This window comes from Micromonas pusilla, assembly GCF_000151265.4.
Source record: "Micromonas pusilla CCMP1545 genomic scaffold MICPUCscaffold_5, whole genome shotgun sequence".
Taxonomy (NCBI): Eukaryota; Viridiplantae; Chlorophyta; class Mamiellophyceae; order Mamiellales; family Mamiellaceae; genus Micromonas; species Micromonas pusilla.
This window is the reverse complement of record NW_003315886.1, coordinates 338,374-363,577: the sequence shown is the minus strand read 5'-3', so window position 1 is coordinate 363,577 and position 25,204 is coordinate 338,374. Positions and strand designations below refer to the sequence as shown.

The 25,204-nt window shown below is 67.6% G+C and overlaps 14 protein-coding genes across 14 annotated transcripts; 6 read left to right on the top strand and 8 right to left on the bottom strand.

Moving 5' to 3' along the window:
- Nucleotides 1–187: 187 nt before the first annotated feature.
- On the bottom strand, nucleotides 188–1,466 carry MICPUCDRAFT_57882 (uncharacterized protein; the record flags this gene model as incomplete). Its single annotated transcript, XM_003058361.1, has 1 exon — nucleotides 188–1,466. The coding sequence occupies one exon, from the start codon at nucleotides 1,464–1,466 to the stop codon at nucleotides 846–848; it is 621 nt and encodes a 206-aa protein (XP_003058407.1). The 3' UTR covers nucleotides 188–845.
- A 31-nt stretch (nucleotides 1,467–1,497) lies between these two features.
- MICPUCDRAFT_68005 (uncharacterized protein) lies at nucleotides 1,498–2,620 on the bottom strand (the record flags this gene model as incomplete). The annotated part of the gene is made up of 1 exon (XM_003058360.1): nucleotides 1,498–2,620. The coding sequence occupies one exon, from the start codon at nucleotides 2,618–2,620 to the stop codon at nucleotides 1,601–1,603; it is 1,020 nt and encodes a 339-aa protein (XP_003058406.1). The 3' UTR covers nucleotides 1,498–1,600.
- Nucleotides 2,621–2,995: 375 nt separating this feature from the next.
- Nucleotides 2,996–5,654, bottom strand: MICPUCDRAFT_44271 (uncharacterized protein; the record flags this gene model as incomplete). The annotated part of the gene is made up of 3 exons (XM_003058359.1): nucleotides 2,996–3,053; nucleotides 4,461–5,116; nucleotides 5,280–5,654. The coding sequence occupies 3 exons, from the start codon at nucleotides 5,652–5,654 to the stop codon at nucleotides 2,996–2,998; spliced, it is 1,089 nt and encodes a 362-aa protein (XP_003058405.1).
- A 982-nt stretch (nucleotides 5,655–6,636) lies between these two features.
- MICPUCDRAFT_9543 (fanciful K+ uptake-b family) lies at nucleotides 6,637–6,882 on the top strand (the record flags this gene model as incomplete). Its single annotated transcript, XM_003058721.1, has 1 exon — nucleotides 6,637–6,882. A coding segment is annotated over one exon (246 nt), but the record flags the coding sequence as incomplete, so codon positions are not given.
- Nucleotides 6,883–7,153: 271 nt separating this feature from the next.
- Nucleotides 7,154–7,855, top strand: MICPUCDRAFT_47246 (uncharacterized protein). Its single transcript, XM_003058720.1, has one exon. The coding sequence runs from the start codon at nucleotides 7,316–7,318 to the stop codon at nucleotides 7,781–7,783; it is 468 nt and encodes a 155-aa protein (XP_003058766.1). The 5' UTR covers nucleotides 7,154–7,315; the 3' UTR covers nucleotides 7,784–7,855.
- A 152-nt stretch (nucleotides 7,856–8,007) lies between these two features.
- Nucleotides 8,008–8,668, bottom strand: MICPUCDRAFT_57876 (uncharacterized protein; the record flags this gene model as incomplete). The annotated part of the gene is made up of 2 exons (XM_003058358.1): nucleotides 8,008–8,493; nucleotides 8,654–8,668. The coding sequence occupies 2 exons, from the start codon at nucleotides 8,666–8,668 to the stop codon at nucleotides 8,008–8,010; spliced, it is 501 nt and encodes a 166-aa protein (XP_003058404.1).
- Nucleotides 8,669–9,126: 458 nt separating this feature from the next.
- Nucleotides 9,127–10,766, top strand: MICPUCDRAFT_33399 (uncharacterized protein; the record flags this gene model as incomplete). The annotated part of the gene is made up of 1 exon (XM_003058719.1): nucleotides 9,127–10,766. One exon carries the CDS (start codon nucleotides 9,127–9,129, stop codon nucleotides 10,669–10,671), a length of 1,545 nt encoding a protein of 514 aa, XP_003058765.1. The 3' UTR covers nucleotides 10,672–10,766.
- Nucleotides 10,767–11,490: 724 nt separating this feature from the next.
- Nucleotides 11,491–12,252, bottom strand: MICPUCDRAFT_57874 (uncharacterized protein; the record flags this gene model as incomplete). Its single annotated transcript, XM_003058357.1, has 1 exon — nucleotides 11,491–12,252. One exon carries the CDS (start codon nucleotides 12,250–12,252, stop codon nucleotides 11,491–11,493), a length of 762 nt encoding a protein of 253 aa, XP_003058403.1.
- Nucleotides 12,253–12,620: 368 nt separating this feature from the next.
- Nucleotides 12,621–14,695, top strand: MICPUCDRAFT_57873 (uncharacterized protein; the record flags this gene model as incomplete). Its single annotated transcript, XM_003058718.1, has 3 exons — nucleotides 12,621–13,590; nucleotides 13,733–14,639; nucleotides 14,686–14,695. 3 exons carry the CDS (start codon nucleotides 12,621–12,623, stop codon nucleotides 14,693–14,695), a joined length of 1,887 nt encoding a protein of 628 aa, XP_003058764.1.
- A 157-nt stretch (nucleotides 14,696–14,852) lies between these two features.
- On the bottom strand, nucleotides 14,853–16,925 carry MICPUCDRAFT_57872 (major facilitator superfamily; the record flags this gene model as incomplete). The annotated part of the gene is made up of 3 exons (XM_003058356.1): nucleotides 14,853–15,359; nucleotides 15,502–16,695; nucleotides 16,824–16,925. The coding sequence occupies 3 exons, from the start codon at nucleotides 16,923–16,925 to the stop codon at nucleotides 14,853–14,855; spliced, it is 1,803 nt and encodes a 600-aa protein (XP_003058402.1).
- A 130-nt stretch (nucleotides 16,926–17,055) lies between these two features.
- MICPUCDRAFT_57871 (uncharacterized protein) lies at nucleotides 17,056–18,461 on the top strand (the record flags this gene model as incomplete). The annotated part of the gene is made up of 3 exons (XM_003058717.1): nucleotides 17,056–17,166; nucleotides 17,291–17,637; nucleotides 17,742–18,461. The coding sequence occupies 3 exons, from the start codon at nucleotides 17,056–17,058 to the stop codon at nucleotides 18,379–18,381; spliced, it is 1,098 nt and encodes a 365-aa protein (XP_003058763.1). The 3' UTR covers nucleotides 18,382–18,461.
- Nucleotides 18,462–19,932: 1,471 nt separating this feature from the next.
- MICPUCDRAFT_16800 (uncharacterized protein) lies at nucleotides 19,933–20,811 on the bottom strand (the record flags this gene model as incomplete). Its single annotated transcript, XM_003058355.1, has 1 exon — nucleotides 19,933–20,811. A coding segment is annotated over one exon (879 nt), but the record flags the coding sequence as incomplete, so codon positions are not given.
- A 1,032-nt stretch (nucleotides 20,812–21,843) lies between these two features.
- On the top strand, nucleotides 21,844–23,982 carry MICPUCDRAFT_33398 (uncharacterized protein). The gene is made up of 3 exons (XM_003058716.1): nucleotides 21,844–21,956; nucleotides 22,257–23,031; nucleotides 23,334–23,982. Exons 1-3 carry the CDS (start codon nucleotides 21,850–21,852, stop codon nucleotides 23,910–23,912), a joined length of 1,461 nt encoding a protein of 486 aa, XP_003058762.1. The 5' UTR covers nucleotides 21,844–21,849; the 3' UTR covers nucleotides 23,913–23,982.
- Nucleotides 23,983–24,401: 419 nt separating this feature from the next.
- Nucleotides 24,402–25,004, bottom strand: GPX4 (glutathione peroxidase; the record flags this gene model as incomplete). The annotated part of the gene is made up of 1 exon (XM_003058354.1): nucleotides 24,402–25,004. One exon carries the CDS (start codon nucleotides 25,002–25,004, stop codon nucleotides 24,402–24,404), a length of 603 nt encoding a protein of 200 aa, XP_003058400.1.
- Nucleotides 25,005–25,204: the final 200 nt, after the last annotated feature.

Genomic DNA, 25,204 nt, shown 5'->3' with positions numbered 1-25,204 from the left:
ACGGGTTAGACTCCGACGACGACCGCGCGCACGTCCGCGACGACGCCGCCGCGGGCGTCGCTTACGGCGACGGCGACGTCGGCGACGACTCCAGCGACGGCGGGGTGGACGAGGGCGAGGCGATCTTCCGGAAGGAAGTCGCGGAGACGTTCTTGCGTTGCGTCAAGCACGGGTACGCGCAGGCCAACGCGGTGGTGGAGTTGCAGGGGTTGAAGATGGCGGAGAACCGAACGTTCGCGGACATCGCGCGGTACGTCCTCATGACCATCTTGGGGCTGTCGCTGCCGGCGCCGCGCGACGTGGCGAAAGAGAACGCGAAGCTGTACCCCGCGAGAGCGCCGGAAGGGGCGGCGGCGACGGTCAAAGCCGTGCGCGAACGCGTCAAGGAGTGGGCGCCGCTGTTGACGCGGTTTCTCAAGTCGGAGGACGATCAGGTGGAGATGTTGCTGACGCTGGAGGACTACTGCGCGGAGGACGAGGTGTTCCGCGGCATGAACGGCGGGTTGCTCGTCCCCGCGTTCGCGAAGATACTTCACATGTTGTACGACGTCGACGTGTTGTCCGAGGTGAGCGTGTTGGCGTGGGCGGAGGAGAAGGCGCACGCGAGCGAGGAGGACAGGCGGTTTTTAAAGCTCGCGCAGCCGTTCGTGGACTGGCTCAAAGACGCAGACGAGGAGAGCGACGACGACAGCGAGGAGGAGGAGAGCGACTCGGACTAGTAGCTGTTCTGGGTGGGTGTTCTACCTAAGGCGCGTGCGCTACGTCTACGTCTACGTCTCTATCTATCTCGCGCGTCCGTCGTCTGCGGCTTCCTAGCTAGTGAAAGTAGCTCGTAGACGCTCCGTTCACTCGTCGTGCCCGGTGAACGCGGACATGTCTCCGACGCGGTTCCTCCAGAACCCTTTGCCGTACGACACTAAGATCTCTTCGCCTTTACCTATCGCGTGCGGTCCCACGAACACGCCGAGCTTCGTGTCCCCCGCCGCGTCCACGTACTGATCGAAGAGCGCGTTCGCTCTCTTTCCCGTGTTTCTGAAATCGTTGATCATGCGCGCTTCGTTGCCCATCTTTTCCGCGTCGAGCGCGAGCTCGTGCGCGTCGCCGAACGACGCGGTGTAATCGCTCGTCTGCGACTCGTTCCCTCGCAGCGAGACGTGCCCGAGGTAGTCCACGATGCGTTCGCCTCTTTCGAGCTTGCGGCTCGCGAAGAGTCCGTGCTCGCCGCGCGCGGGGTGGTTCGCGTCCACGATGCGCTGCCACCGCGCGATCTTCTTCGTCGAGGCTGCGCTCGCGAGGATGGGGTCGTCCCCGGAGACGCGGTACTTGGCGTATATCTCCTTCGCGCGCTTCACGTCATCGCCGTAGTGCAGCGAGGTGAGATAGGTCACGTCCGACGGCCACGGGCTCGTCGTCTTCTCCGTCGGCGGCGCCCTCCCGCCGCCGGGGCTCTTCCCGGACTTGCCCATGACGACGCGCGAGGAAAAGTGAAGAGCGACGAACGCGAACGCCGAGTCTCATCAGATCAACTAACAACCGCTCTCGTCGTCCGTCGTCTACCTACAGTACGCGTGAACGCCTACCCCCACCTCTCCGCCGTCGCCTACAGACCGTACTTCTCCGCGTAGTACTTCGTCCAGTCCGTCGCGCTCTTCGGAGGAGGCTGTTCGCTCTTCGCGGACGCGGCGGGTTTCGTCTCCGCGACAGGCGGCGGCGGCGCCGCCGCCGCCGCGGCGGCGCCGCTCGACCCTCCGCCGTACTTTTCCACGTAGTACCTCTCCCAATACGCCTTCCCCTTGGCGCTCAGCGAATTCGCCGCCGCCGCCGTCTTCGCCGTCTTCGCCGATCCCTTCGTCGCGTCCTCCTCCGCCCTTCGCTTCGACTCCTCCGTTCGCTTCGACGCGTCGTGCTCCTTCGCCGCGGCGGCGGCGGCGGCGGCGGGGGCGGCGGCGTCGGCGTCGTCGTCGTCGTCGTCCGTGCCGCTCCCGTACCCGCCTAATAACCCGCCCAAACCGGTCGCGTCGTCGTCGCCGTCGTCGCCGCCGCCGGCGGCGGCGGCGTCATCGGCCGCGGCATCGCGCTCGTCCTTCCCCGCCGCCTTCGCGCCCTCCCCCCCCGCGTCCTCGGCGGTCTCCGTCGACTTTATTTTCCTCTTGACGACTTTGATCGCCATCGGCTTCGTCTCCTTCCTCGCGCCGCCCGCGCCGCCGCCTCGCAGCGTCCCCGCGGCGCCGGCGACGCCCTCGCGCGCGCGCCTCGCCGCGGCCTCCTCGTCCGCTCGGTCCCGCGCGGCGCGCATGCGCGCGAGCGCGGACGCCTCGTTCGACGTCCGCAGCCTCTCCGCCTCTCTCGACCGCGCGTTCTCCTCTTCCATCTCCGCGTACGCGCCCGCGTCGTCCGCGCACCCCGCGCTGTTGTGCTGGTACACCCCGCCGCCGCATATCTTCTCGCTCTCGGTGACGTACTCCACCTGCTTCGCGTACGCTTCGTCCGTCGCGACGTCCGCGGGGAGGAACGCGGTCGTCTGCCGTCGCCGCGTCGGTCCGTAGTCCTCCGCGGTGTCCGTCTCGCCCAGGTTGAGCACGCGCGCGTCCGCCCCCGCGGGCTTGCGCCGGACGCCCATCGGTGCGAACGCGGTGCGAACGCGCGGCGGCGGCGGCGGCGGCGGCGGCGGCGACGGCGATCGCGAGGTCGCGCGCGGTGCGAGCCGTCGGCGCGCGGCCGGATCTGTGGTTCGGGCGGGCGACGCGACGACGGTTGGCGACTACGAGCGGAGCTCGACAGACGTCATTTTCGGGGGCGCCGGCGCCGCCCTCCCGGGGCCTCGCGACTTGATGGAGCTCCCCGAGCTCGGCGAGCAGTGCTCGTTCGTCGGGTGCGGGCAGCTCGACTTCCTGCCATTCAACTGCGACGGGTGCGATCGCACCTTCTGCCTGGAGCACAGGACGAGCCACGGATGCCGCGCGGGAGGAAAGCGGGTGCGCTCGCTGCCGAGCCGCTACCGCTCGGAGACGACGATCCCCGTCACCACCACCGTCACCCCCGCCGTCGCTTTCCTCGCGGGGGCGTCGTTCACCTCGGGACTCCGCCCTCACTTTCTCTCTTCCTCCCGTCCCTTCCTCGATCCACAGGACACGACGTGCGTCGTGTGCCCGCTGTGCGGCGGCGGCGTCAAGCACGTCCCCGGGGAGTCCATCCACGTCACGTACGAGCGCCACGCCTCGGGCGGGTCGTGCGATCCCTCGAGACACCCGCTCGCGCGGAGCGCGCGTCGGTGCCCGGCGAGAGGATGCAGAGAGAAGCTCAACGCGGTGAACGCGTACACGTGCAGGAGCTGCGGCTCGGAGGTGTGCCTGAAGCACCGCCACGAGAGGTTGCACGACTGCGAGGCGAACAGGCGCGCGAGGATGATGAGGAGCGGCGCGGCGGGGGCGGGTCGGTCGGCGTCGGGGCGGATGAGCAGCGGCAGCGGCAGAGGCGGCGGCGGGGTGGTGGGCGCGCGAGGAATCGGCGTGAGAGGCGGCGGCGGCGGCGCGTCGGCGTCCGGGCGGCCGAGCAGCCGAGGCGGGAGCGGCGCGCGCGTCGCCGGCGGCCGCCCCGCGAGCGCGACGTTGGAGCAGAAGAACAAGCGAGAGGTGTGCGAGACGTGCGGGAAGAGTTTCCCGCACCTCGCCGCGCTCATCGCGCACGCGGAGAGGACGCACGGGACGCACGGCGCGTACACCAGGGCGATGAACGCGGGCGCGCACGGGGAGAGTTTAGGCGGCGCTCGGGAGGTGTGCCCGATCTGCGGGAAGTCGTTCGAAGACCTCGGCGAGCTCATCGCGCACGTCGAGAGCAAACACGAGAAGAAGAGTAAGAGCGGCAAGTGCGTCGTGATGTGAGCGCGACGCGACGCGACGACGACGCGCTTTCAGCGCATAGAGTGAGTAGTCGAGTTGGCAAGCGAGCGCGTTACGCGAGCGCTAGTTACCGTACTTCGTCGCGCCCTCGCCCGTCGCCCTCTCTTTCAACGCCGAACGCGCGAGTTCTCCTCCATCAGCTTTCTCGCCTCCTCCGCGGCGGCGGCGAGCTCTTTATCGTCCAAGCTCATCGCCGCGGCCTCGTCGAGCATGTCGTCCATGTCCGACTTCGTGTTCCCCCCCGAACCCCCCGAACCGTCCGCGGCGATGCTGTCGTATCGCTTCAGCGCCCCCGCGCCGGACACGAACGCCGCCGCCTCGTCCCTGTACGCGTTGACGCTCTCCTTGGGTAAACTCTGCGACCGCGCCCACTCTCGCTTCACCCCGCCCGCGCCGTTTCCGCCGCCGCCGACCCCCCCCGCTCCCTCCGCGGCAGCCTCCGCGGCGAGGAAGTCCGCGGTCACGCCGCTCGCGCCCGAGGGGTACGTGAAATTCGACGCGCGCTCGCCGCCGTAGTGCTCGCGTTTCGCCTGCGGGTGGTACTCTAAAATTTCCAAGTACAGCAGCTCCCTGACCTCCTCCGGGGTCACTTTTTTGCTCTCGAACGCGTACTCGTCTCTCGAGATGACCTCCGCGGCCGGCTCCCTCGCCGGGTCCGCGAGGTTCGCGAAGTACGGGTCCGCGAGCGCTTCTTCCGCGGTCGGTCGTTCGTCCGGGTCGAACGCGAGGAGCTTATCCAAAATCGCGAGCGCCCCGGGGGCGGCTTTCGGGAACCGCTGCGACAGGGGAATCTTCGGCTTGACGCGCATGTTGGCGAGAAACCGCCGCGCTTTCTCGTTCCTCACTTTCGCCGTGATCTCCGGCTTCGGCGTTCCGAGCAGGTCGGTGATGATCTCGAGCTGGTGCACGACGTTCTTCCCCGGAAACAGCGGCCGACCGCTCAAAATCTCCGCGAAGATGCACCCGATGCTCCATATGTCGATCGCGGGGGTGTACTTCGTGAAGAACGACCCGCACAGCTCCGGCGCGCGGTACCAACGCGTCGCGACGTAGTCTGTCCAGAAGATCGTCGTCGGGCCGCTGTCTTGAAACGCCGGCCGCGCGAGCCCGAAGTCGCAGATTTTCAGCTTGCAATCCGCGTTGGCTAAGATGTTTTTAGGTTTAAGGTCGCGATGGTACACGTTCGCGGTGTGCACGTACTTGAGACCTCGCAAGAGCTGCGCGCGGGAACGAATCGAGGAGAGGGGTGGTGGTGAAGTCGTCAGCGCGCGGTCTCGAGTGTCGTGTCGGGAAAGGAAAGCATCATCGACGGGGCGGGGTCCGACGACGGGGTCGGAAAATGTTAAACTCCGCCTCGACGCGCACAGCTGTGCGTCGCACCTGGTACAGAAAGAACTGGTGATGCTCGTGCGTCAGGTCGTCGTTCGCCTTGATGACCTGATGCAAGTCCGTCTCCATGAGCTCGAATATCACGAAGATGTCCTTGTACTCCCGCGGGTTCGGCGGCAGCACGATGTGCTTCACCTCGACTATGTCCGGATGTTTCAGCACGCGCAGGAGCTTCACCTCGCGTAAGATTCGCGTCGCGTCGCTCACGTGCTCGAAAACGTCCGTGATCTTCTTGATCGCCACCTTCTCCCCGGTCTTGTTGTCCGTCGCGCTGCACACGACGCCGTAAGATCCCTTACCGACGACCTCGTGGATCGTGAATCGGTTCGCCTCGCCGTACTCCGTGAAGAAGTCCTTCTCCGTCATCTTCTCCACTTTCGCCATCGCGTGCTCTCTCAATAACCCGAACCCCCCCCCGTCTTTCCGAAAGGACGCGCCGCGCCGCGTTCTCTGCCGCGCGCGCTCTCGCCCGCGACCGCGTCTCGCCGGGTTCGCGTCCGCGAGCGCGCGCGCGATGCGTGACTCGTCCCTCGGGAGAAAGAATCCGCCGCCTCGCGACGCGCGCGTCGACGAGTGGCGCGCGCGAGGACGCTGGGGGCGCGACGAAACAGAACATCGGACGCTGTTCGACAAACCCATAACCCTGCATGATCTTGACAGACCGACCCGCCGTCGTCGGCCACGTAGGCCTGCTCGGCGCCGCTCGCGAGCACTCACGCGCGCGCGCGCACGCCGCGGACGTTCCACCACTCGCGCTCGCACGAGCACGCGCGCCGCACGAGCGCATTCGCACGCCGCGTCGCGCACGCGCGAGGACACGGTCGACGCGCGCAGCACACGCCGCGCGGGGAAGGAGGGAGCGACGGAGAAGGAAAAACGACGATGACGTGCGCCTTGACGTCGTCGCGCGCGTCGGCGTCGTTCGCGCCTCTCCGCGCGCGCGAGCGAACGCGCGCGACGAGCCGGGGAGCGACGATCGCCGTCCGCGCGTCCTCCGGGGAAGGGAAACGCGCGGCCGCGCTCGCGACGATCGCGGTGCGCGCCTTACCGTCGATCTCGACCCGCCCGCGTCGTCGTCGTCGACGTCTTCGGGACCCCAGGGAACCTCCGCTCCGCCCTCGCTTCCGACGCTCGCGTACATTCATTCCAACGTTCCGGTTCCGACGCCCCCTTCCTCCTCGCTCGCGCCCAGGCCGCGCCCGCGGCGTTGCTCGCGTCCGCCGCGTCCGCCGCGGAATCCTCCCCCGAGCTCGCCGCCGCGTCCAACGCGCTGCACGGCGCGCTGTTCGAGCTCGCGGTGAACGAAGATCCCCTCGACCCGGAGACGGCGAAAACCGTCGCCGGCGTCCTCGGGCCGTTCTTCGCGCTCGGCACGGTGGCGTTCATCGTGCGAATCGTCATGACGTGGTACCCGAGCGTGCCGTACACGAAGCTCCCGTGGGTGATCGCGTACGTCCCGACGGAGCCGCTGTTGAAGCCGACCAGAGCGCTCGTCCCGCCCGTCGGCGGCGTCGACGTGAGTCCGATCATCTGGGTCGGGATGATATCGTTCATGAACGAGATCCTCCTAGGGAAGCAAGGGCTGCTCGTGCTGCTGTCGAATCAGGGGACGTTCTGACTGGAGGCCACTGGGCGCGGAGTGGGGGTGGAGGGAGGTCGAAAGCGCGGCGCGCGGCGGGCGGCGGGCGCGCTTCTTTTCTGAATATACAATCACGATAGCGATCCGCGCGCGACGCGCGCGCGCCGCCGGCGACATTACACATATTTCAGACCGACCCGCTTCTTCCTCCTGCTCTACTGCCGTGAACCGCGCGATCGCCCCGCGCGATCCGTTCACATCCCGTCGCACGCGGCCGCGGCGGTATCGCGCACGCGACCGCGCGTCGATCGTCCGATCGTCCGCGCGCGCGACCGCCCGCGGCGCGTCGGTCCCGCCGCCCCTCGCCGCGCGCGAGGACGCGAAGGGAAGGAGGAGGGCGTCGCGTCGTCGGTCTCGACGCAACCCTAGAAAATATCAGATACACGCGATGAGCGCGCTCCTTCGGATCGCCGCCGCGTCCGCCGCGAGCACGTCCGGCGGTCTGTTCTCCTCGCTCCTCGCGTCGCAAACGCGCGCGTTCGTCGCGCCCGCGAGCGCGCTGTACGCCAAGGCGAAGACGAAAGCCGCGCCCGCGGCGGCGAAGAAGGAGGAGCCGAAAGCGACGAGCGCGCCGACGCACGCCGCGGGGATCAACTTTAAAAAGACGGGGTCGGACCCGGAGTTCGGCCCGGACGAGTCCTACCCGGACTGGCTGTGGACGCTGTTGGAGCCGCGGAAGACGCTCCGGCAGCTCGAGAACGAAGTCGCCGCCGCGAAGGCGATGCACGAGCAGTCGCTCGCGGACGGGAAAGGCCCTCGGTACGACATAATGGACGTGAAGGACATCCAGAGGCTCTTGAAGCTCCGACGGCGGGTCAAGATCAAAGAGAACAACGACAGGAGGAAGAAGAAGTAGTCGCGCGTTCGGTTCGGGCGGGCGATATCGTAGACTATCTATCGCGATGGGTGGGTCGGGGGGTGGGTGGCGTAGGAAGAAGAGCGCGCGTTCTATCGCGTTCGCAGTAGCGGTCGAATCTGTGACTGACGACAAATGAGAAATCATAATCGCGGGAGAGAAGACGCGTTCGCTCGCCGTCGCGAGAGCGCGCACGAGCAGCCGCGACCGATCCGTCCATCGATCTACGCGTGCGCCTTGGCGGAGTCGCGAACGATCGGTTTCCCGGTCGCCTTCGCCTCCACCATCTTCTCCCAGCGAATCTTATCGTACTCCTCCGGCAGCATGAAATCCGGATCGCTGTACGACCGCCACGAGAACATGTGGCAGTCCGAGCACAGGAGCTCGGACTCGAACTGTCGCTTCCCGCGGCACCACGTCTGCGTGAAGTGATGCTCTTTCGTGGAGACGCTTTGGCACGCGAGGCAGTCCGGGAACCGATCGTTCTGCTTCCATCGCGACGACCACTCGTTGATCGTCATCACCTTGAGCCCCGCGCCGACGGAGGGGTTGATCTCGACCGGGTCGCCGTTCAGAATCTTCCTCCACTCGCGCTGGTGCACGGTCGCCTTCGGGGACGGGTTGACCTCGGTGTAGATATCCGCGCGGAGGTCTTCCGCGTACGCGTGCGTCCAGTCCTTCTTCTCTTCTTCTTCCTTCTCGGTGGGGTCCTGTCGAGGAGGAGGGGCGGACGGGGAGGCGCGGGAGCGTGGAGGGCGGGTCACGCGTCGGAATGCGAGAGGGCGTTTTTCGCGATGGTGGACGGGCGACGACGACGCGACGCGCGGAGGACGGCGGGGGATTCGCGCGCGTCGCGCGTTGGGGACGCACGTTGATCTTCACCATCTTCGTCGATGGAACGTCGCGGCGAGGTGCGTCTGTCTGCTCGAGAGGTTCTGCGCGCGCGCGTGTGAGACGCGCGACGCGCGCGAGCCGCCTCGGGAAACGCTCGGTCGACGGACGACGCGTCGTCGCGGGAGGCGAAGCGTTGCGTCGCGTCGAGCGTGAAACCCGAGACTTGACGCGATTCGACGAACGACGCGCGCGAGACCTCTCCCCGCCGCGCGTCGTCGGCGGCACACCGCGCCGCGCGACGACGCCCGCCGCGTCGTCGGGAGATGCTGCGCCGGCTCCTGGATCCTTCCACGGTTCGACGCGTCGCGTTCACCCGGCGTCCGCTCGCCGCCGCCGTCTCCACCCGGAGCGATCCGCAGCCTTCCCTCGGCGGTCGTCCACTCGGCACTCTCATCACGTCGGATAACGAGAGAGCTCGCGCGTCGTCCGCTCTCGCGGCCGCTCGCGCGATGTCGTCGTCCACCTCGTCGCCCTCGCCGCCGTCGGACGCGTGCGCCGCGCTCGCGGCGCGCATCGGCGTCGCGGACGCGTCGCTCCTCCGCGACGAGGGCTTCATCGCGGACGCGTGGACGCGCGCCGAGCTTGGCGACGGCGGCGGCGCGACGTTCGACGTGGTCAATCCCGCGACGGGGGAGACGCTCGTCTCCGTCGCGAAGCTCGGCGCCGCGGAGACGCGCGCCGCGATCGACGCCGCGGCGGCCGCGCTCCCGTCGTGGTCGGCCACCACCGCGATCGTCCGCGCGCAGGCGCTCCGCCGCTGGGGCGACCTCGTGAACGCGCACGCCTCGGACCTCGCGCGGATCATGTGCGCCGAGCAGGGCAAACCGCTCGCGGAGGCGCGCGGCGAAGTCGCGTACGCGTCGTCGTTCATCGACTGGTTCGCGGACGAAGGGCGACGGACCTACGGCGAGGTCATCCCGACGCACGACGCGAACGCGCGCGTCTTCGCGCTTCGGCAGCCCGTTGGCGTGTGCGCGGCGATCACGCCGTGGAACTTCCCGCTCGCGATGATCACGCGGAAAGCCGCCGCGGCGCTCGCCGCGGGTTGCGTCGTCGTCGTCAAGCCCTCCGAGGAGACGCCGCTGTCCGCGCTCGCGCTCGCGGAGTTGGCGGCGCGAGCGGGTATCCCGAGAGGGGTGTTGGGGTTCGTGATGGGCGACGCGAACGCGATCGGGGAGGCGATGACGGGGTCGGAGATCGTCCGAAAGCTGTCGTTCACCGGGAGCACGGCGGTTGGGAAAAAATTGATGCGGGACTGCGCGGGGACGGTGAAGCGAACGTCCATGGAACTCGGCGGGTGCGCGCCGTTTCTCGTGTTCCAGGACGCGAACATCGACGAGGCGGTGAAGGGGGCGATGGGGAGCAAGTTTCGTAACGCTGGACAGACGTGCGTTTCGTCGCAGCGGTACATCGTGCACGAAGACGTGATCGACGAGTTCGGCGCGAAGTTCGCGGCGGCGGCGCGAAAGCTCGTCGTCGGCGACGGGTTACGAGGCAAAACCGATCAAGGACCGCTGATCAACGCGAGGGCGTTAGCGAAAGTGGAGGCGCACGTCGCGGACGCGCTGAGTAAGGGCGCGAAGGTGCTGTGCGGCGGCCACCGCGTCACGGAAAACGGCTGTGACAAAGGCGTTTTCTACGCCCCCACCGTGCTCGCGAACGTCCCGCGCGACGCGTCGCTCTTCCGCGAGGAAGTCTTCGGCCCGGTCGCCGCGTTGACGTCGTTCGCGGACGAAAGAGACGCGATCGCGCTCGCGAACGACACGACCGCGGGACTCGCGGCGTACGTGTACACGAACGATAACGCCAGGGTGTGGAGAGTCAGCGAGAAGCTCGAGTACGGCATGGTGGGCGCGAACACGGGCGTCGTCTCCGCCGCGTCCGCGCCATTCGGCGGGGTGAAAGAGAGCGGGACGGGGAGAGAGGGCGGGAAGCACGGGATCGAGGAATATCTCGAGGTGAAACATCTCAGCGTGGGCGGCGTGGGGAGGTAGGCGGCGGCGGTGAACGCGTTTTGATCGCGTTGAGGTCACTAGGTGTACGTAGCTAGTCTATCTATCGCGCGCGCGCGTCAGCGTTCGCGTCTCCGAGGTTGACTCCTAAATTCCGAGGTTGACTTCCGAGGCTCGCGCTCGAAACGCCCGAGGTTCCTCTTCGTCCGTTCCGTCGTCGCGCGCAGTCCCGTCGCGCGCGATGCCACGCCGCGCGCCGTCGTCGCACTTCGCTCGGTCCATCGCGGGAGCGGTCGTCGCGTGCGCGCTCGTCGTCGTCGTCGCCGCGTCCCCCTCGGCCGCCGCGCCGACGCCGACGACGCCGACGGCGACGGCGAGAGCCGGCGCCGCCGCGACCCCTCGCGAAGCCGTCGCGACGAGGACCGAGGGCGCGGCGATCGTTTCCGAGCGCGCGGGCGCGAACGCGACGACGAACGCGACTGACCCGAACGGAAGGTTCTTCGGGTGGTGGCTGTGGCCGTTCCTCTGGGCGCCGCGGTACGTGTTCTTGCCGTACCCGTATCCCAACCCGCCGCGTCCGCCGCAACCGCCGCCGCAACCGCCGAACTGCCCCGAGGCGGGCATCCCCGGCGGTGCCTTTCGCGACCCGTGTTGTCCGTCCGGGTGCGCGCAAGGAGGCGTGCAGGGCGCGCCGTGCACGAACGGCGGGACGAAGTGTCAGCCCGGGACGCCGTGCAACGAGTATCTGGACCAGCAGGCGGGCGGCGTCGCGTGCGGCGCCGGCGGCGGAGGAGGGTATTACTCGTACTCGTACGCCGGACGATGAGCGCGACGCGTCGATTGTCGATTCGATCCGCGCGTTCACACCCGCATCGCCGCGACGCCTTCGTTCACGTCGTCCACCGCGGCGCCGTCGCCTCCGCCGTTGTCGTCGTCCTTCGCGTCGTCCGTCGGCGCGTCGTCGTCGTCGTCGCCACCGTCGCCGTCGTCGCCGTCTTCGGTTTTATTCGGCTCGCTCGCCTTCACCAGCGTCACCTTGTCCGTGCACCGCTCCAGACGGAAGCTCCGCGTGCCCTTCTCCACCATCCTCTTGCTCACGTCCGGGCGCTGCAGCCTGACGCCGATCGTCCCCTCCGGCCCGAGCAGCCCCCTCGCCTCGCACTCGCGAAGCACCCACAGCCGTCGGTTATTCGTGCTGAAGTACTTGACCACCTTCTCGTCGCTCGGCTTCCGCTCGTCGCGCCTGTCGCCGCCGCCGCGTCGCTTCCCACCTCCGCGCTTGCCTCCGCCGCGCTTCCCGCCGTCCTCGTCGCTGGACCACCCGTCGTGGGAGGGCCCCTTATCGCCACACGCGCGAGTATCGCGCGCGTCCGACGTCCCGGTCGCGCTCGGCACCTCCGCGGATATCACCGCGATGGCGGGGAGGTCGCTCGGACGCATCGCGCCGCGCGCGATCTCTTCGAGCGTGTGCCGCAGCGTTCGCCCGCATCCGCTGAAGTAGGGGAGGACCTTGCTGTACGTGTACAGGATCTCCGACGGTCTCAGTTGCACGAGCGGGCCCTCCGCGCTGCCGCTGGAGCTCGAGCCCTTCTTCAGCTTCGCCTTGTCCTTCTTCGGCGGCATCGCGCGGCCGGCGGCGCGGCGCGCGGGGACGGACTGGCGATGGCGGCGAAGACTTTCGGCACGCAGGGAGGAAAACTTTCCCGTTCGTTGATGCGTTGCTGAGGTGCGTTCTATACAGTTCACCGGTCAGTTGAAAGGGGACGCGATCAAGTGTTGAAACCGAGCGATGGGTGAAAAACTAATGTATAGTTGTAGAACGCACCTGACTTCGTTCGTTCAAACGGAACGTGCCGACTCCCGATTTCTCGGACGCGACGCGCCGGGCAGCGGCGACGCGCCGCACAACGGACCGCGCCGGCGAGCGAGCGACCGAGAAGCAGCGCGATCTCGCCGTCGCCGACGCGACGTCCCGTCGTCGTCGCGTCGCGATGACGTCGGCGTCGCTGACGCGCGCGCGCGCGCAGGTGGAAGATCTCCTCGCGAACCGGCTGTTCGACAGCGCGGAGCACCTCGCCGGATTCCTCGTCGCGTCCGCGTCGGGGCCCGGCGGTGAGCGCGTCCCGCCGTCGCTGCGCGCGGTGCACGCGACGCTCTTCGCGGACGCGATGTTCGGGAAGCGCGAGTATCGACGCGCGCTGACGCACTACCGACGCGCGGTCGAGCTCGCGCGCGTCGCGGACGACGCGACCTCGGTCGGAGCAGGAGGAGGAGGAGGAGGAGAGGGGGGGAGCGCGATGGAGACGGAAGCGTCCACGCCGGAGGCGTCCGCGGCGCCGAGGACGCCGGCGCAGCCGGGCGCGGGGGCGTCCGCCGCGCCCGTGACGCCGAGCTACGGCGCGGACGGGAGAGCGATCACGCCTCCCGCGTCGCGCGGCGGATTCGGCGGCGGCGTCGTCGAGGCCGAGCTCAAGTTTAAGATCGGGAGATGCCACCTCGAACTCCGCGAGTGGCGCGCGGCGCTCGCGGAGCTGGAGACGATCCCTTCGCGATCGCGGTCGCTCCCCATAACCCTCGCGCTCGGTAAGACGTACCAACGCACCGGGTACGAGCGCGCGGCCGTCGCGTGCTTCAAGGAGTGTCTGAGACAGTGCCCGTACGCGACCGAGGCGTACGCGTCCCTCGCGGCGATGGGGACGCCCGAGGAGGAACTCCGATCCTTCCTCCCCGCCCCGATCGTCGCACCAGAAGACGGAACGTCAACCGTCGCCGGCTCCGACGTCGCGGTCGAGTACATCGCCAGGCTCGCGCGCGCGCACGCGCTCCTCGGACGCCCGGACGCCGCGCGCGACGCCAAGGCGGCGTTCGGCGCGATGGCCAAGACGTACCCAGACGACGTCCACGCGACGACGCTCTCGGGCGCGTTCTATACACTGGTCCCCATACGACCTCGTTGGCGTGGTGAACGCCGATCCTTAAGGACTTTGCCCGGCGCATCTCTCCGACCACCTCTCGCGTTCAATCCCCGCCATCGACGCCTTTCAACTCCATCTGACGCCTTTCACATCCACCCCGCCATCGCTTTGTATGGAACGACCCTCAGGCGTCGCCGCCGCCGCAGCCGGGGACGTCCCCGCGGCCGTGCGAGCGTTCGAGCGCGCGCATTCGATGGACCCGCACGGCGTGGACGGGATGGATATCTACGCCGCGCTGCTGTGCGAGCACGACGGCGACGAGAGCGACGAGAACGACGCGACGCGCGAGGAGTACGGCGAGAAGGTTGGCTTCGGCGTGTTGTCGTCCGTCGCGTTCGCGCCCGCGCGCCGCGAGCCGTCCGCGCGGCTCGCCGCGCTCGTGAACGACCTGATGGCCGCGGACGCGGAGTCGCCGCAGGCGTGGGCGGCCGCCGCGACGTACTGGGCGGCGAAGAGAGAGCCGCACAAGGCGCTCGCGCACGCGGAGCGCGCGATTCGACTCGACGACCGACGCGCGGACGCGCACCTCGTCAAGGGGACGCTGTGCCTGCGTCTGGGCAGGAACGACGCGGCGGTCGGGGCGTTCAAGCGCGCGGCCGCGCTCGAGCCGTCGCGCACGTACGCGCACGCGGGGGTCGTCGCCGCGTATTCGCTGACGGGGAGGTACAAGGAAGCGCTCGCGGCGGCGAAGGAGGCGACGCGGTTGGCGCCGGCGTCGGCGCCGGCGGCGTCGCTCGTCGGCGATGCGCATCGAAAGTCGCCGATCGAGGGGTCCTCGGATAAAGCGCGACGCGCGTACGAGGCGTCGCTGAAGCTCGATCCGTCCGACGCCGGGGTCGCGATGGCGCTGAGCGACGTGCACGCGGACGCGGGGAGGCACGACACCGCGGCGGGGGTGTTGAGGAGGCATCTGGAGCGGCACGCCCCCGCGGACGTCGCCGTCGCCGTTGCGCTGCGGTGCAAGCTCGGCGCCGTGCTCGCGGCGTCCAAGCTCCTCGCCGACGCGCTCGGGGCGTACCAGCAGGCGCTGACGCTGTCCCCCGGGAGCGAGGAAGCCGCGCGGGGGATGACGAGAGTGGAGCGGATGTTGAAGGGGCAAGACCCGGACGGGGACGACGACGACGACGCGGAGGACGAGGACGACATGGAAGACGCGGAGGACGCCGAGGAAAACGGCGCGGACGACGACGATCTCTGAGGCCATTCGTCATCAAAAACACGCCAACCAACATCTCGTCTATGATACTCCTAACATCGCGCTTTCGCTTTCTCGCCGCCGCCGCCGCCGCCGTCGTCGTCGTCGTCGTCGTCGTCTCCCTCCATGACACCCTCTCCCGCCTTCGGATGCCGCGCGGCTTTGATGCTCTCCCTCAGATCCAACCGATGCAGCAGCCCCGCGGGGATGACCATCGCGACCAACAAGTATATCAGCACCGGCCGCACCTTCCCCGTGTACTGCAGCACGAGCGACGCGACCAGAGGCCCCAGCCACGAGCTCCCTTTGTCCGTGATCTCGAACAGCGCGAACATGTCCGCCTCGTGACCGACCGGGATGAGCTCCGAGAAGAGCGCGCGGCCGTACGCCTGCGCGCTTCCGAGCATCGCGCCGAACCACACGGCGAGCACGTACAGCTCGGACTTGGTCCGCAGGCCGAAGTCGTCGGAGAAGAACCCGACGCACCCCCACAGCGGGAGCCACGAGAGCAGGAACAGGTTCAAGACCAGCACGGCTTTGTTCGACCACTTCGCTCGCGCCTTAGGGCCGTTCCATACAAGCGATTGTCGGGGTGGAGTTGAAAGGCGTCAGTTGGAGTTGAAAGGCGCCGAGGGCGGGGATCGGAAGCGAGGGGTGGGCGGAGAGGAACGCCGAGAAAAGTCCTTAAGGATCGGCGTTCACCACGCGAACGGGGTCGTATGGGGACCAGTGTATAGAACGCGCCTTGAACCGCATCCACAGGTACCCGCCCGCCGCCGCGCACAGAGGCACGATGACCGCCAACGTCGCGAGCTCGACGACGGACATGCAGAGCTCCCTGGACGCGAACAAGATGGCGACCGTCGCGATCGTCGAGTACCCGTCGCTGAAGACGAAGTACAGCGCGAGGAAGTGCGCCGTCGGCCGCGACTTGCGCCACACCTTTTTCAACAGCGTCGCGGTGCGAATCCACCCCATCAAGAGCAGCCTCGCGCCGCGGTACTCCTCGGGCGGCGGCGGGCCCGGGCGCGGCGGGAGCCTTCGAAACGAGACGATCCCGAAGACGAGCCACCACACGCCGCTGAGCGCGGCGCCGACGCCGAGCGCCCACCACGTGGACGCGCCCGCGGAGATCATCGCCACGGCGATCAGAAGAGACAGCGTCAACGCCGCGAGACCGCCGACGTATCCCCACGCCTGCCCTTTGCCGCTGTACTCGCTCCCGACCACCTCCTGCGCCGCGCGCGTCGCTTCCCGAGCGCCCGTCTCGAACGCGTCGGCGTCGTCGTCGTCGTCGTCGCCCCCGCCCCCGCCCCCGCCCCCCGACTCCGCGGCGGCGGTCGCGGCGGCGGCGGCGGCGGCGGCTTCGAGTTCCGACACCGCGGGCGCGTCGTCCACCATGAGCGGCAGATAGCTGTTGTAGAACACGACGCTCACGCCCAGGCACACGTTCGCGATGATGATGAGCACGCCGCCGAGCCAGTACAGGGACCCGTCCTCTTTCGCGGGGGGCACGACGTAGAAACACGTGACGATCGCGCCCGTCGTCGCGGAGACGACGAGCCCTCGCTTCCGGTGGTTCCCGAAGTCCCCGAGCGCGCCGACAGTGACGAACGCGATGGCTTGGAACAACACGCTCAGCGCGATGCACGTGAAGAGGAAGCTCGTCGGGTTGATCCCGCCCGGGAGCTTCAGGACGTCGAGCTCCGCGTGCGTCTCCGAGCCGTCCGCGTTGGCCGTGACGAGGACGTCGCCGTCGCCCTCGACGCATCGCAGGCAGTTCGTCTGCGTCTCGCCCGCGTCCGCGAGGTCGGCGCAGGTCTCCGGGCGGCTCGCGCCCTGGCGGTGCCACGCGTACTCCGTCGCCATCGCGTCCACGAGCAGCGGGATGAAGACCTGGTGGGGTGGGGGGCGACGCGAGGGAGGGAGAGACGGACGAAGCGCGGGATGAGATCAGAAGACCGTGGTCGTGTCGTTATTGGGTGGGCACCCTGGGAAGGGGCGCGCGACGAGATCGGACGCACCGCGCCCGCGCTCTGGAAGAACGCGCTGTTCGCGAAGTCGTAGATGTACCATCCCTGAAGCTCGCGCTTCAGGGCCGCGGGGAGGGGCTTCCCGGTCGCCATCGCCCTCGCGGTGCGCCGCGCGCGAGTGATGAGGCAGCGCGCTCGATAACGAACAGCTGATCCAGGTCGTAGTTTTAACACGCGTCTGCCTACATCTCTCATCGTCACTGTCCGCGGCGCACCGCCCGCCATGGGCCGGGTTCTCGGCCTCGCCGAGCGCCTCTGGGCCGGGTTCTCGTACTCGCGGAAGCAGTGCCTCGCGAACGAGTCCGCGCTGTTCGACCACCTCCTGAAGGACCGGGTGCGTTCGCTCGACCTGACCCCTCATCAGACCGCGACACGATGACGCGACCTTTCGTCAATGCGTTTCCTCCTCCCGACGCGACGTCACCCGTCCGCTCCCCCCCTCTCCCCCCGCGACGCAGGGCCTGAAATGGGTCGCGCACGACACCCCCGTGACGTCTAAACCCGACGACGTCGTGCACAGCGTGACGGTGAACGGCGACGCGACGGGCGGCGTGGACTTCGTCCTCGTCCACGGCTTCGCCAACGGAGGCGGCTGCTTCTTCAAAAACATCGCCGCGCTCGGCGACATGAAACTCGGGCGGACGCACCTCGTGGACTGGCGCGGCGCGGGGATGAGCGGCCGCCCGCGCGGAGAATTCCCGCCCACGAACGAGGACGAGGCGATCGAGTACTTCGTGGACGGGTTAGAGGCGTGGAGGCGCGCGCGGCTCGGCGCGGACGGCGCGTTCGTCCTGCTCGGGCACAGGTGCGTTCTATACAAAAGTTTTTCACCCATCGTTCGGTTTCAACATTTGATCGCGTCCCCTTTCAACTGACCGGTGAACGAACTTTTTTTGATCGGAACGACAGCATGGGCGGGCTCATCGCCGCGCACTACGCGGACAGGCACCCGGACCGCGTCCGGGGTCTCGTCTTAGCCGGCCCGGCAGGCGTGAAGGCGGCGGACCCGGCGAGGATCGCCGCGTTCAAGCGCCGAAGCCTGCGACACCGGTTCTTCTGGGCGGTCGCGACGGTGCTCTGGAACGCCGGCGCGACGCCGCAGGCGTTCGCGCGCGCGCTGCCGTTTCGATGGTCCCCGAGCGCCGTGCGCGGATACGCGACCAGACGCTGGCGCGCGCTCGAGTTTTTAGACGGCGACGCGAACGCGTTCGACGCGCTCGTGGAGTACGCCGCGGGGGTTATCATGATGCGCGGCGTCTCCGAGCGTTCGATGTCGCTCTTGTTGAAACCGCTCGGGCAGGCGCGGACGGAGATCGGGCCCGTCGTGGAGAGGACGCCCGCGGATCTTCCGGTTACGTTTTTGTACGGGGCGCACGACTGGATGTCCCCGGCGTCCGGCGCGGAGGTGGTGGAGCGGATGCGCGCGAACGGGCGGGCGAACGTGCGGTGCGCGATACTGGACGACGCCGGGCACTACGCCTTCGTGGATCAGCCGGAGAAGTCGCACGAAGTCATCGAACACGCTTTGCGAAAGGCGCGATGGCGATAACGTATGATTGGTGCGCGGTGACGTCACTCCGCGGGCGCGTCGTCCGTATTTATCGTGTGTTGAAAGCTACTAGTGTACTCACTCCCCCTTCGAGGGCGCGCTGTTGTTGCCGTTCGGCGTCGTCTCGTCCTTCTCCTTCTCCTTCGCGGTGGCGCCGCTCGCGTCGTCCTCGCTCGCCTCGTCGTGGTCGTCGTCGTCGTGCGACTCTCTCTCGTGAAATTCCTTCGCGATCAAATCCGTGACCAGCCTCGAGAGGTCCGCGACGTCCACCCTCCCGGCGCCGTCGACGTCGAGCGAGCTCAAGATCTCCTTCAGCTCCGCGTTATCCTCCTCGTCGAGCTCGTGCGCGAGGATTCCGCCGACGCCGGTGAGCTCCTCCAGAGAGATCCTCCCGTCGCCGTCGGCGTCCAACACTTTAAACTTTTCTCCGATGACGGCGTCTGACGCGTCGAGATCCTTCTTCACGCTCGCGAGCATCCGATTCACCCTGTCGTTCACGCGGTCGCACAGCTCCGCGTCGTAGTTGGCGCGGAACCACCGCGCGCGCTTCCCTTCCCCGTCGTCTACCTCGGGGTTCTCGTCCGGCACGACCTCCGCCGGGTCCGCGAGCCTCTCGTCCTCGACGTCGTCCGACGCCGCGTCCGACGCCGCCTTGAGCTCCTCCTTCTCGTCCGGGATCAGCTCTTCCGGCGACGGCATGCGCTCCTCCTCCTCCTCCTCGTCGTCGTCGTCGCGGTCCTCTTCCGTGATGAGGTAGTGCGCGGTGTGCTTCATCTTCTCCGCTTTTTCCACGTCGCCCTCCGCGGCGACGGCGGCGACCATCGCGTCCGCGCCCTCCAACCCCTCGAGCTGCTTCTGGACTTGCTTCAGTCGCTTCGCGTACACGGAGAGCTCTTTCCTCACGAGCAGCATGAGCTCCTTGCGCTCGACGCTGAGCGAGGAGACGCCCGCGAGCGCGGCGAGTAGCCGCGACAATTTCGCCGCCCTGTGCGCGCGGCGACCGGCGACGACGGACTCCACCTCGTCGAGCGACACCGAGTCGATCGGGATCCACGGGCTCGCGGGCTCCTCCTTCGGCTTGGCTCTGGCGGCCTCCTTCGCTTTCGCCGCGCTCGCCGCCTCTTCGTCTTCGTCCGCGCCGCCGGCGGCGCTCGAGCTCTTATTCTCGTGCGCGTCGATCGTGATCTCCGCGTCCGTCTTCCCCTCCTTGGCCTCTCTCGCCGCCTTGGCCTTCTCTTCCGCAGCCCGGACTTCGCACTCCTCGAGCTTCTGGTCCGCGATCTCCTCCTGGATGAGCTCCTCCTCTTGCTCCAAGAACTCGAGCTTCCGCTCCACCTCTTGCTTGCGGTCCTGCGCGAGCGAGCGCTCCTCCGTGACGGAGATGACGACCTCCTCGGGAAGCGACGCGATCGTGTCTTGAATCTCGCGCATCGCTGCGGTTCTTCGCTCCTCTTTCGCGCGCTCGTCCACCTTCTCGTCCGGCTCCGCCCACGCGACGTCGCCGGCGCCGTAGGTGGCTTCCTCCTTCTCCTCGTACGTGATCGTGAACGCGCGCGAGAGAACCAGCAGCGACGGCGGGAGCCTCTTCTCGAGCGACAGCTCGAGCCAATCTTTGAGTTGACGCTCGAGGATGTTCCTGTCGTGCGTGTCCGAACGCATCCCGCGCGCCCTCGACGCGGACTGCAGCTCCGCGACGGACATGTTCTCCACGCCCTCCGACATGATCTGCTTGTCGTCCTGCTTCAGCTCGCGGAGCTTGTTGCGGAGCTGATACCGCAGGTACGTGTCCGTGCCGTACGGAGCCAGCCCGACGAGCTTGCACATGTTCGTGAGTTGCCCTCTTGAGATGTGATCGAGCGTGAACTCATCCTTGAAGAGCTTCGCGAACCGCGTGATGTCGTCGTTCTTCACGTTCGCGTCGCCCGCGCGGACTTTCTTCATGAAGTCGTACAGCGTGCTCGCCCTCTCGCGCGTGTACCCGGACCTCGATTGCTTCAGACCTTTCGCCATCACGCTGACCGTGTCTTGAAGGAATCGCGCCACCTCGAGCTTCGCGTTCAGCTTCTTCTTGAGCTCCTCCTCGTGCTTGAGCTCGTTCCGGAACGTCGTCGGGAGCATCGACGGGAACAGCTTCAGCGCGACGGGGAGTAAGAACTCCATGAACGGTATCAACACGAACGCGGCGAACGGGACGAGACGAAACACGTCCGCCGTCGTCCGCGTCATCTGCCTCCGTTCCCTTCGCGTCAGCGGCTCGCCCCTCAACGTCTTAAACAGCAGCCTGCGCGCGATCTTCACCTCCACCCACAACAGCTTCGTCCCCATCCAGTAATGCCGGAGTTCGTCCTTGAAGTGATGCCACGTGGACGCGCACGCGGTCTTCCACTCCGCGGGCGACATCTTCGCCGTTGACGCGACGTACGGTCCGAGCGCCTTGACGCTCTCCCACGCCTTGACCACCTTTCCCCATCTCGACTCCACCTCTTTGAGCTGCCGCTCGCGGTGCAGACGGTCGATCTCCGCCCTCGCGTGGGCGAGCGCGTGGAGGTCGACGACGACCGCGGCGTCCGCCTCGGAGTCGTCCGCGGGGAGCGGCTCGGTCGAGACGGACGACGACGACGACGACGACGACGACGACGGCGACGACGGCTTCGCGGCCCCTCCCCCCCCGAGGCTCACCTCCGGCGGTCTCGTCGCCGCCGCGTACTCGGGCGTGCCCTTGCGCGGGAGCGGCGGCACCGGCGCGGCGGGGCCGCCGCCGCCGGACGGGGTCGTCGACGGCGACGCGTCCGGCGGCGCCGCGGCGGCGAACGCGCGCGATGTCGTCGTCGTCGACGACGACGATCCCGCTCCTCCCCCTCCTCGTCCGGGGCGATGATCTCGTGCGCGCAGCGCGGACGCCGCGAACCCGCGGGCGTCGACGCGGCCGATCCGCGAGACGCGCGCGTCCACGTCCGCGATGACGAAGCGCGCGCCGCCGTCCTGGCCGCGTCTTCGCGGCGTCTCGCGGGTTCCGCGCGCCTCCGCGCGGAACCCGCGACGCGTCGTCGTCGTCGGCGACGACGACAGCGCGGACGACGAACCGCTCGCGCGATCGTCCCGGTCCGCGCGCTCGTCCGCGCTCGTCAGTGGCGCGAGCGGGCGCGCGCCCGCGAGCGGGCGCGCGCGCTCGCGCGACGCCGCGCGACGTAGCATCGCGACGTTCGTCGTCGCGCGCGCGTTGCCGTTCCGCGTCGCCGCGGCCTCGGAACTGACTGCTTGAGGATCTCGTTACGCGTCCGCGACTTCCGTCGTCGACGCATTGGCGTTCAGTCTGCGTTGGCTCATTTTTCTTGAGTCAATAGACCGTCGATCCTCTCGACTCGCGGAACTCCGGCATCGCATTTCTTTCTCAGCCGCCGTCGATTCGCTCGTTTTCGGCGCCTCGCGCGCGCCGACCGACGCACTCTTCCCACGCGCGCGCGCGCCATGGCTACCTTTCTCCTTTACGAGTCCGCGTCGGGGTACGCCCTCTTCGAGGGCCTCGACATGGACGAGATCGGGCAGACGCAAGAGGCCGTCCAGGAGACCGTCACGTGCGTCCTCGCGACAATCGCCCATTCTTTCTCTCGCCTCTCGCCCCGCCGCGCTTAGGTTTCTTTGGCGGCGGGCGCAATTCTGCGACTCGACGACGCGTCCCGCGGCGACGACGCGCGCGTCCGCGACGCGCGCGTCCGCGACGCGCTCGACGACGCGATCGTCGTCCAACACGCCAACACGAGTCCGCGCCTCGATCGACGAACACCGCCTCCGAACCCGCCGCCGACGCGATCCCCCCCTGACGCGCTCCCCTCCCGATCGATCCGTCCGCGAAATCGATCCGCGTCCACCTACAGTGACATGACGCGCTTCGGGAAGGTGGTGAAACTGAAAGGCTTCAAGCCGTTCACGTCCGCGGCGAACGCGCTGGAGCAGATCAACTCCGTGGCGGAGTCGACGTGCTCGGACGACCTGAAGAACTTCCTGGAGATGAACCTCCCGAAGGTGAAGGACGCGAAAAAGGCGAAATTCCAACTCGGCGTCGCGGACCCCAAGCTCGGGAACTCGATCGTCGAGCACACGTCCATCCCGTGCGTGAGCAACGACCACATCGGCGAGATGATCCGCGGCTGCCGCTACCACTTCTCGCGTTTCATGAAAGGGCTGAAAGACGGCGACTACGAGAGGGCGCAGCTCGGCTTGGCGCACTCGTTTTCGCGCACGCGCGTCAAGTTCAACGTAAACCGAAGCGACAACATGATCATCAACGCCATCGCGTTGATCGACATCCTGGACAAGGACATCAACACGTTCGTCATGCGCGTCAGAGAGTGGTACGGCTGGCACTTCCCAGAGCTCGTGAAGGTTATCCCGGACAACTACCTCTTCTGCCGCGTCGCGCTCGCGGTGAAGGACAAGGCTACGCTGACAAACGACGGCTTGAAGGCGCTGACGGAGATCACCGGCGACGAGGACAAGGCGAAGGAGGTCATCGAGGCTGCGAAGGCGTCCATGGGGCAGGATATCTCCCCGGTCGATCTCGTGAACATCGAGGCGTTCGCGAAGAGGGTCATCTCCCTCGCGGAGTACCGCAAGTCCCTGCACGAGTACCTCTCGGCGAAGATGTCGGCGGTGCGCTTCCGTCCCAAAATCGTTCTCTCTCTCTCTCTCTCTCTCTCTCTCTCTGTCTGTCTGTCTCCGCGCGCCCCGCCCGCGGCGTGTTTATGATGATTATGATACACCTATCACAGACCTGATCTGAACATCTTTGATGCTACATTTCATGCACCACTCTGATTCACGCCGCGGCGGAGCCGCTCGCGCCGCTCTTTCCCGCTCTCTCCCGCGTCGACGTCGCCCCCGCCGCGTGCGCCTCGCTGACTCGTCTAAACCCCCGTTCATCTCTCCCCTTCTCCTCCCTCCTATCGTCGCAGGTCGCGCCCAACCTCGCCACGCTCATCGGCGACATCGTCGGCGCGCGTCTCATCTCTCACGCCGGCTCGCTCACGAACCTCGCCAAGTACCCGGCGTCAACGGTGCAGATTCTCGGCGCGGAGAAGGCGCTGTTTCGCGCGCTCAAGACCAAGGGAAACACGCCAAAGTACGGCCTCATCTTTCACTCGAGCTTCATCGGGAAGGCGCACGCGAGGAACAAAGGGCGGATCTCGCGGTATCTCGCGAACAAGTGCTCGATCGCGTCGCGGATAGATTGCTTCAGCGATTTTCAAACCACCGCGTTCGGGGAGAAGCTGAAGGAGCAGGTGGAGGAGCGGTTGGAGTTTTACGACAAGGGAACCGCGCCGAAGAAGAACATCGCGATGATGCAGGCGGCTTTGGAGGCGGCGGGGCCGGAGTACCTCGCCGCGAACGGCGGCGGCGGCGGCGGCGGCGGCGGGAAGAAGCGCAAGGCGTCGGACGACGGGGAGAAGAGCGCGAAGAAGGCGAAGAAGGCGAAGGACAAGAAGGAGAAGAAGGACAAGAAGGAGAAGAAGGAGAAGAAGGAGAAGAAGTGACTCTTCCTTCTCCCGCGCGGGGGTCGGGGCTTTGGGTTTTTACCTTGTGATGTAAATGTACGATACGCACACACGCGCGGTTAATTAAAGCGCTCGCCCGTCGACGCGAACGCGAACGGCGTCTGTCGTCGATCGTCGGCCGCGGGCGCCGCCGAGACGCGCGAGCGTCTCGGTTTCGGCGCGCGGCGTCACGCGGTCCGACAGACTGGTTCCCACACAGCACAGGAAACGTTCGCTCGCGTCCGCGTCGCGGGCGATGACCCGTCCCATCGCACGCCCATCTACTACCTCTACGTCGTCTACATCTAGTACCTATCGCGCCCGCCGCGTGACCTCGCTCACGACGCCTTCGACTCGGACGCGGACTCAGGGCCGTTCTATACAAGCGAATGTCGGGGTGGAGTTCAAAGGCGTCAGACGGAGTTGAAAGGCGTCGAGGACGGGGATTGAAAGCGAGGGATGAGCGGAGAGAAACGCCGGGCAAAGTCCTTAAGGAACGGCGTTCACCACGCCGACGCGGTCGTATGGGGACCAGTGTATAGAACGCACCTCGGCGGCTTTCGCGGCGGCGACGAGAGCGCCGATCCTCGCGGACAGCGCCGTCGGATGCACGTCCGGGCCGAACCTCGCGACGACTCTGCCGTCGACGTCGCACAGAAACTTCGTGAAGTTCCACATGATCGTCCCGGTCTTCGTCCCGGTCTTCAGGTAGTCCCACACCGGGCTCGTGCCCCAGCCGTTGACTTTCACTCGGTCCATCAGCACGCGCCCCTTCCCTTTGAACCCTCGTCGCTCCGCGAACGCCTTGACCTTCGCGTTGGACGACGACTCCTGATACAGGAACTGGACGCACGGGAACGCGACGATCGCGAACGCGTCCGCGCCGTGCGTCTGCATGAGCTCGTTGAAGCCGCTGTAGTGGCACGACGTCTTGCCTCACTTCGACGCGACGTTCGCGACGAGGACGACGCGACCTCGTAGGGTGGAGAAATCGAAGCTCTCGCCGTCGACGTCGCGCACGTCGCGGAACTCGTGGAGCGACGCCTTGTCGCTCTTCTTCGTCCTCGTCACGAGCGAATACGCGAAGTTCATCTCGTCTCGCGCGCGGTGGCGACGCGGCGGACGAAGTCGCGCGGAGGGCGGGGGCGGCGGCGGCGCGGCGGCGGCGCGCGCGGCGGTGTCGACGAGCTCCGCGAGAGATCTCTCGGAGTTGGCCGTTGCTGGGCGGCAATCTTTCGGCACTTTTGGGGGCCGCGGGGCCGCGGACCGGCACGGGACGAGCGGCGTCCTCG

Coding starts and splice junctions, on each gene's coding strand:
- MICPUCDRAFT_33398 (XM_003058716.1), top strand. CDS start 21,850: ATGGCTACCTTTCTCCTTTACGAGTCCGCGTCGGGGTACGCCCTCTTC. Junction 21,957..22,256: donor GCCGTCCAGGAGACCGTCAC/GTGCGTCCTCGC, acceptor GTCCACCTACAG/TGACATGACGCGCTTCGGGA. Junction 23,032..23,333: donor TCTCGGCGAAGATGTCGGCG/GTGCGCTTCCGT, acceptor CTATCGTCGCAG/GTCGCGCCCAACCTCGCCAC.
- MICPUCDRAFT_47246 (XM_003058720.1), top strand. CDS start 7,316: ATGAGCGCGCTCCTTCGGATCGCCGCCGCGTCCGCCGCGAGCACGTCC.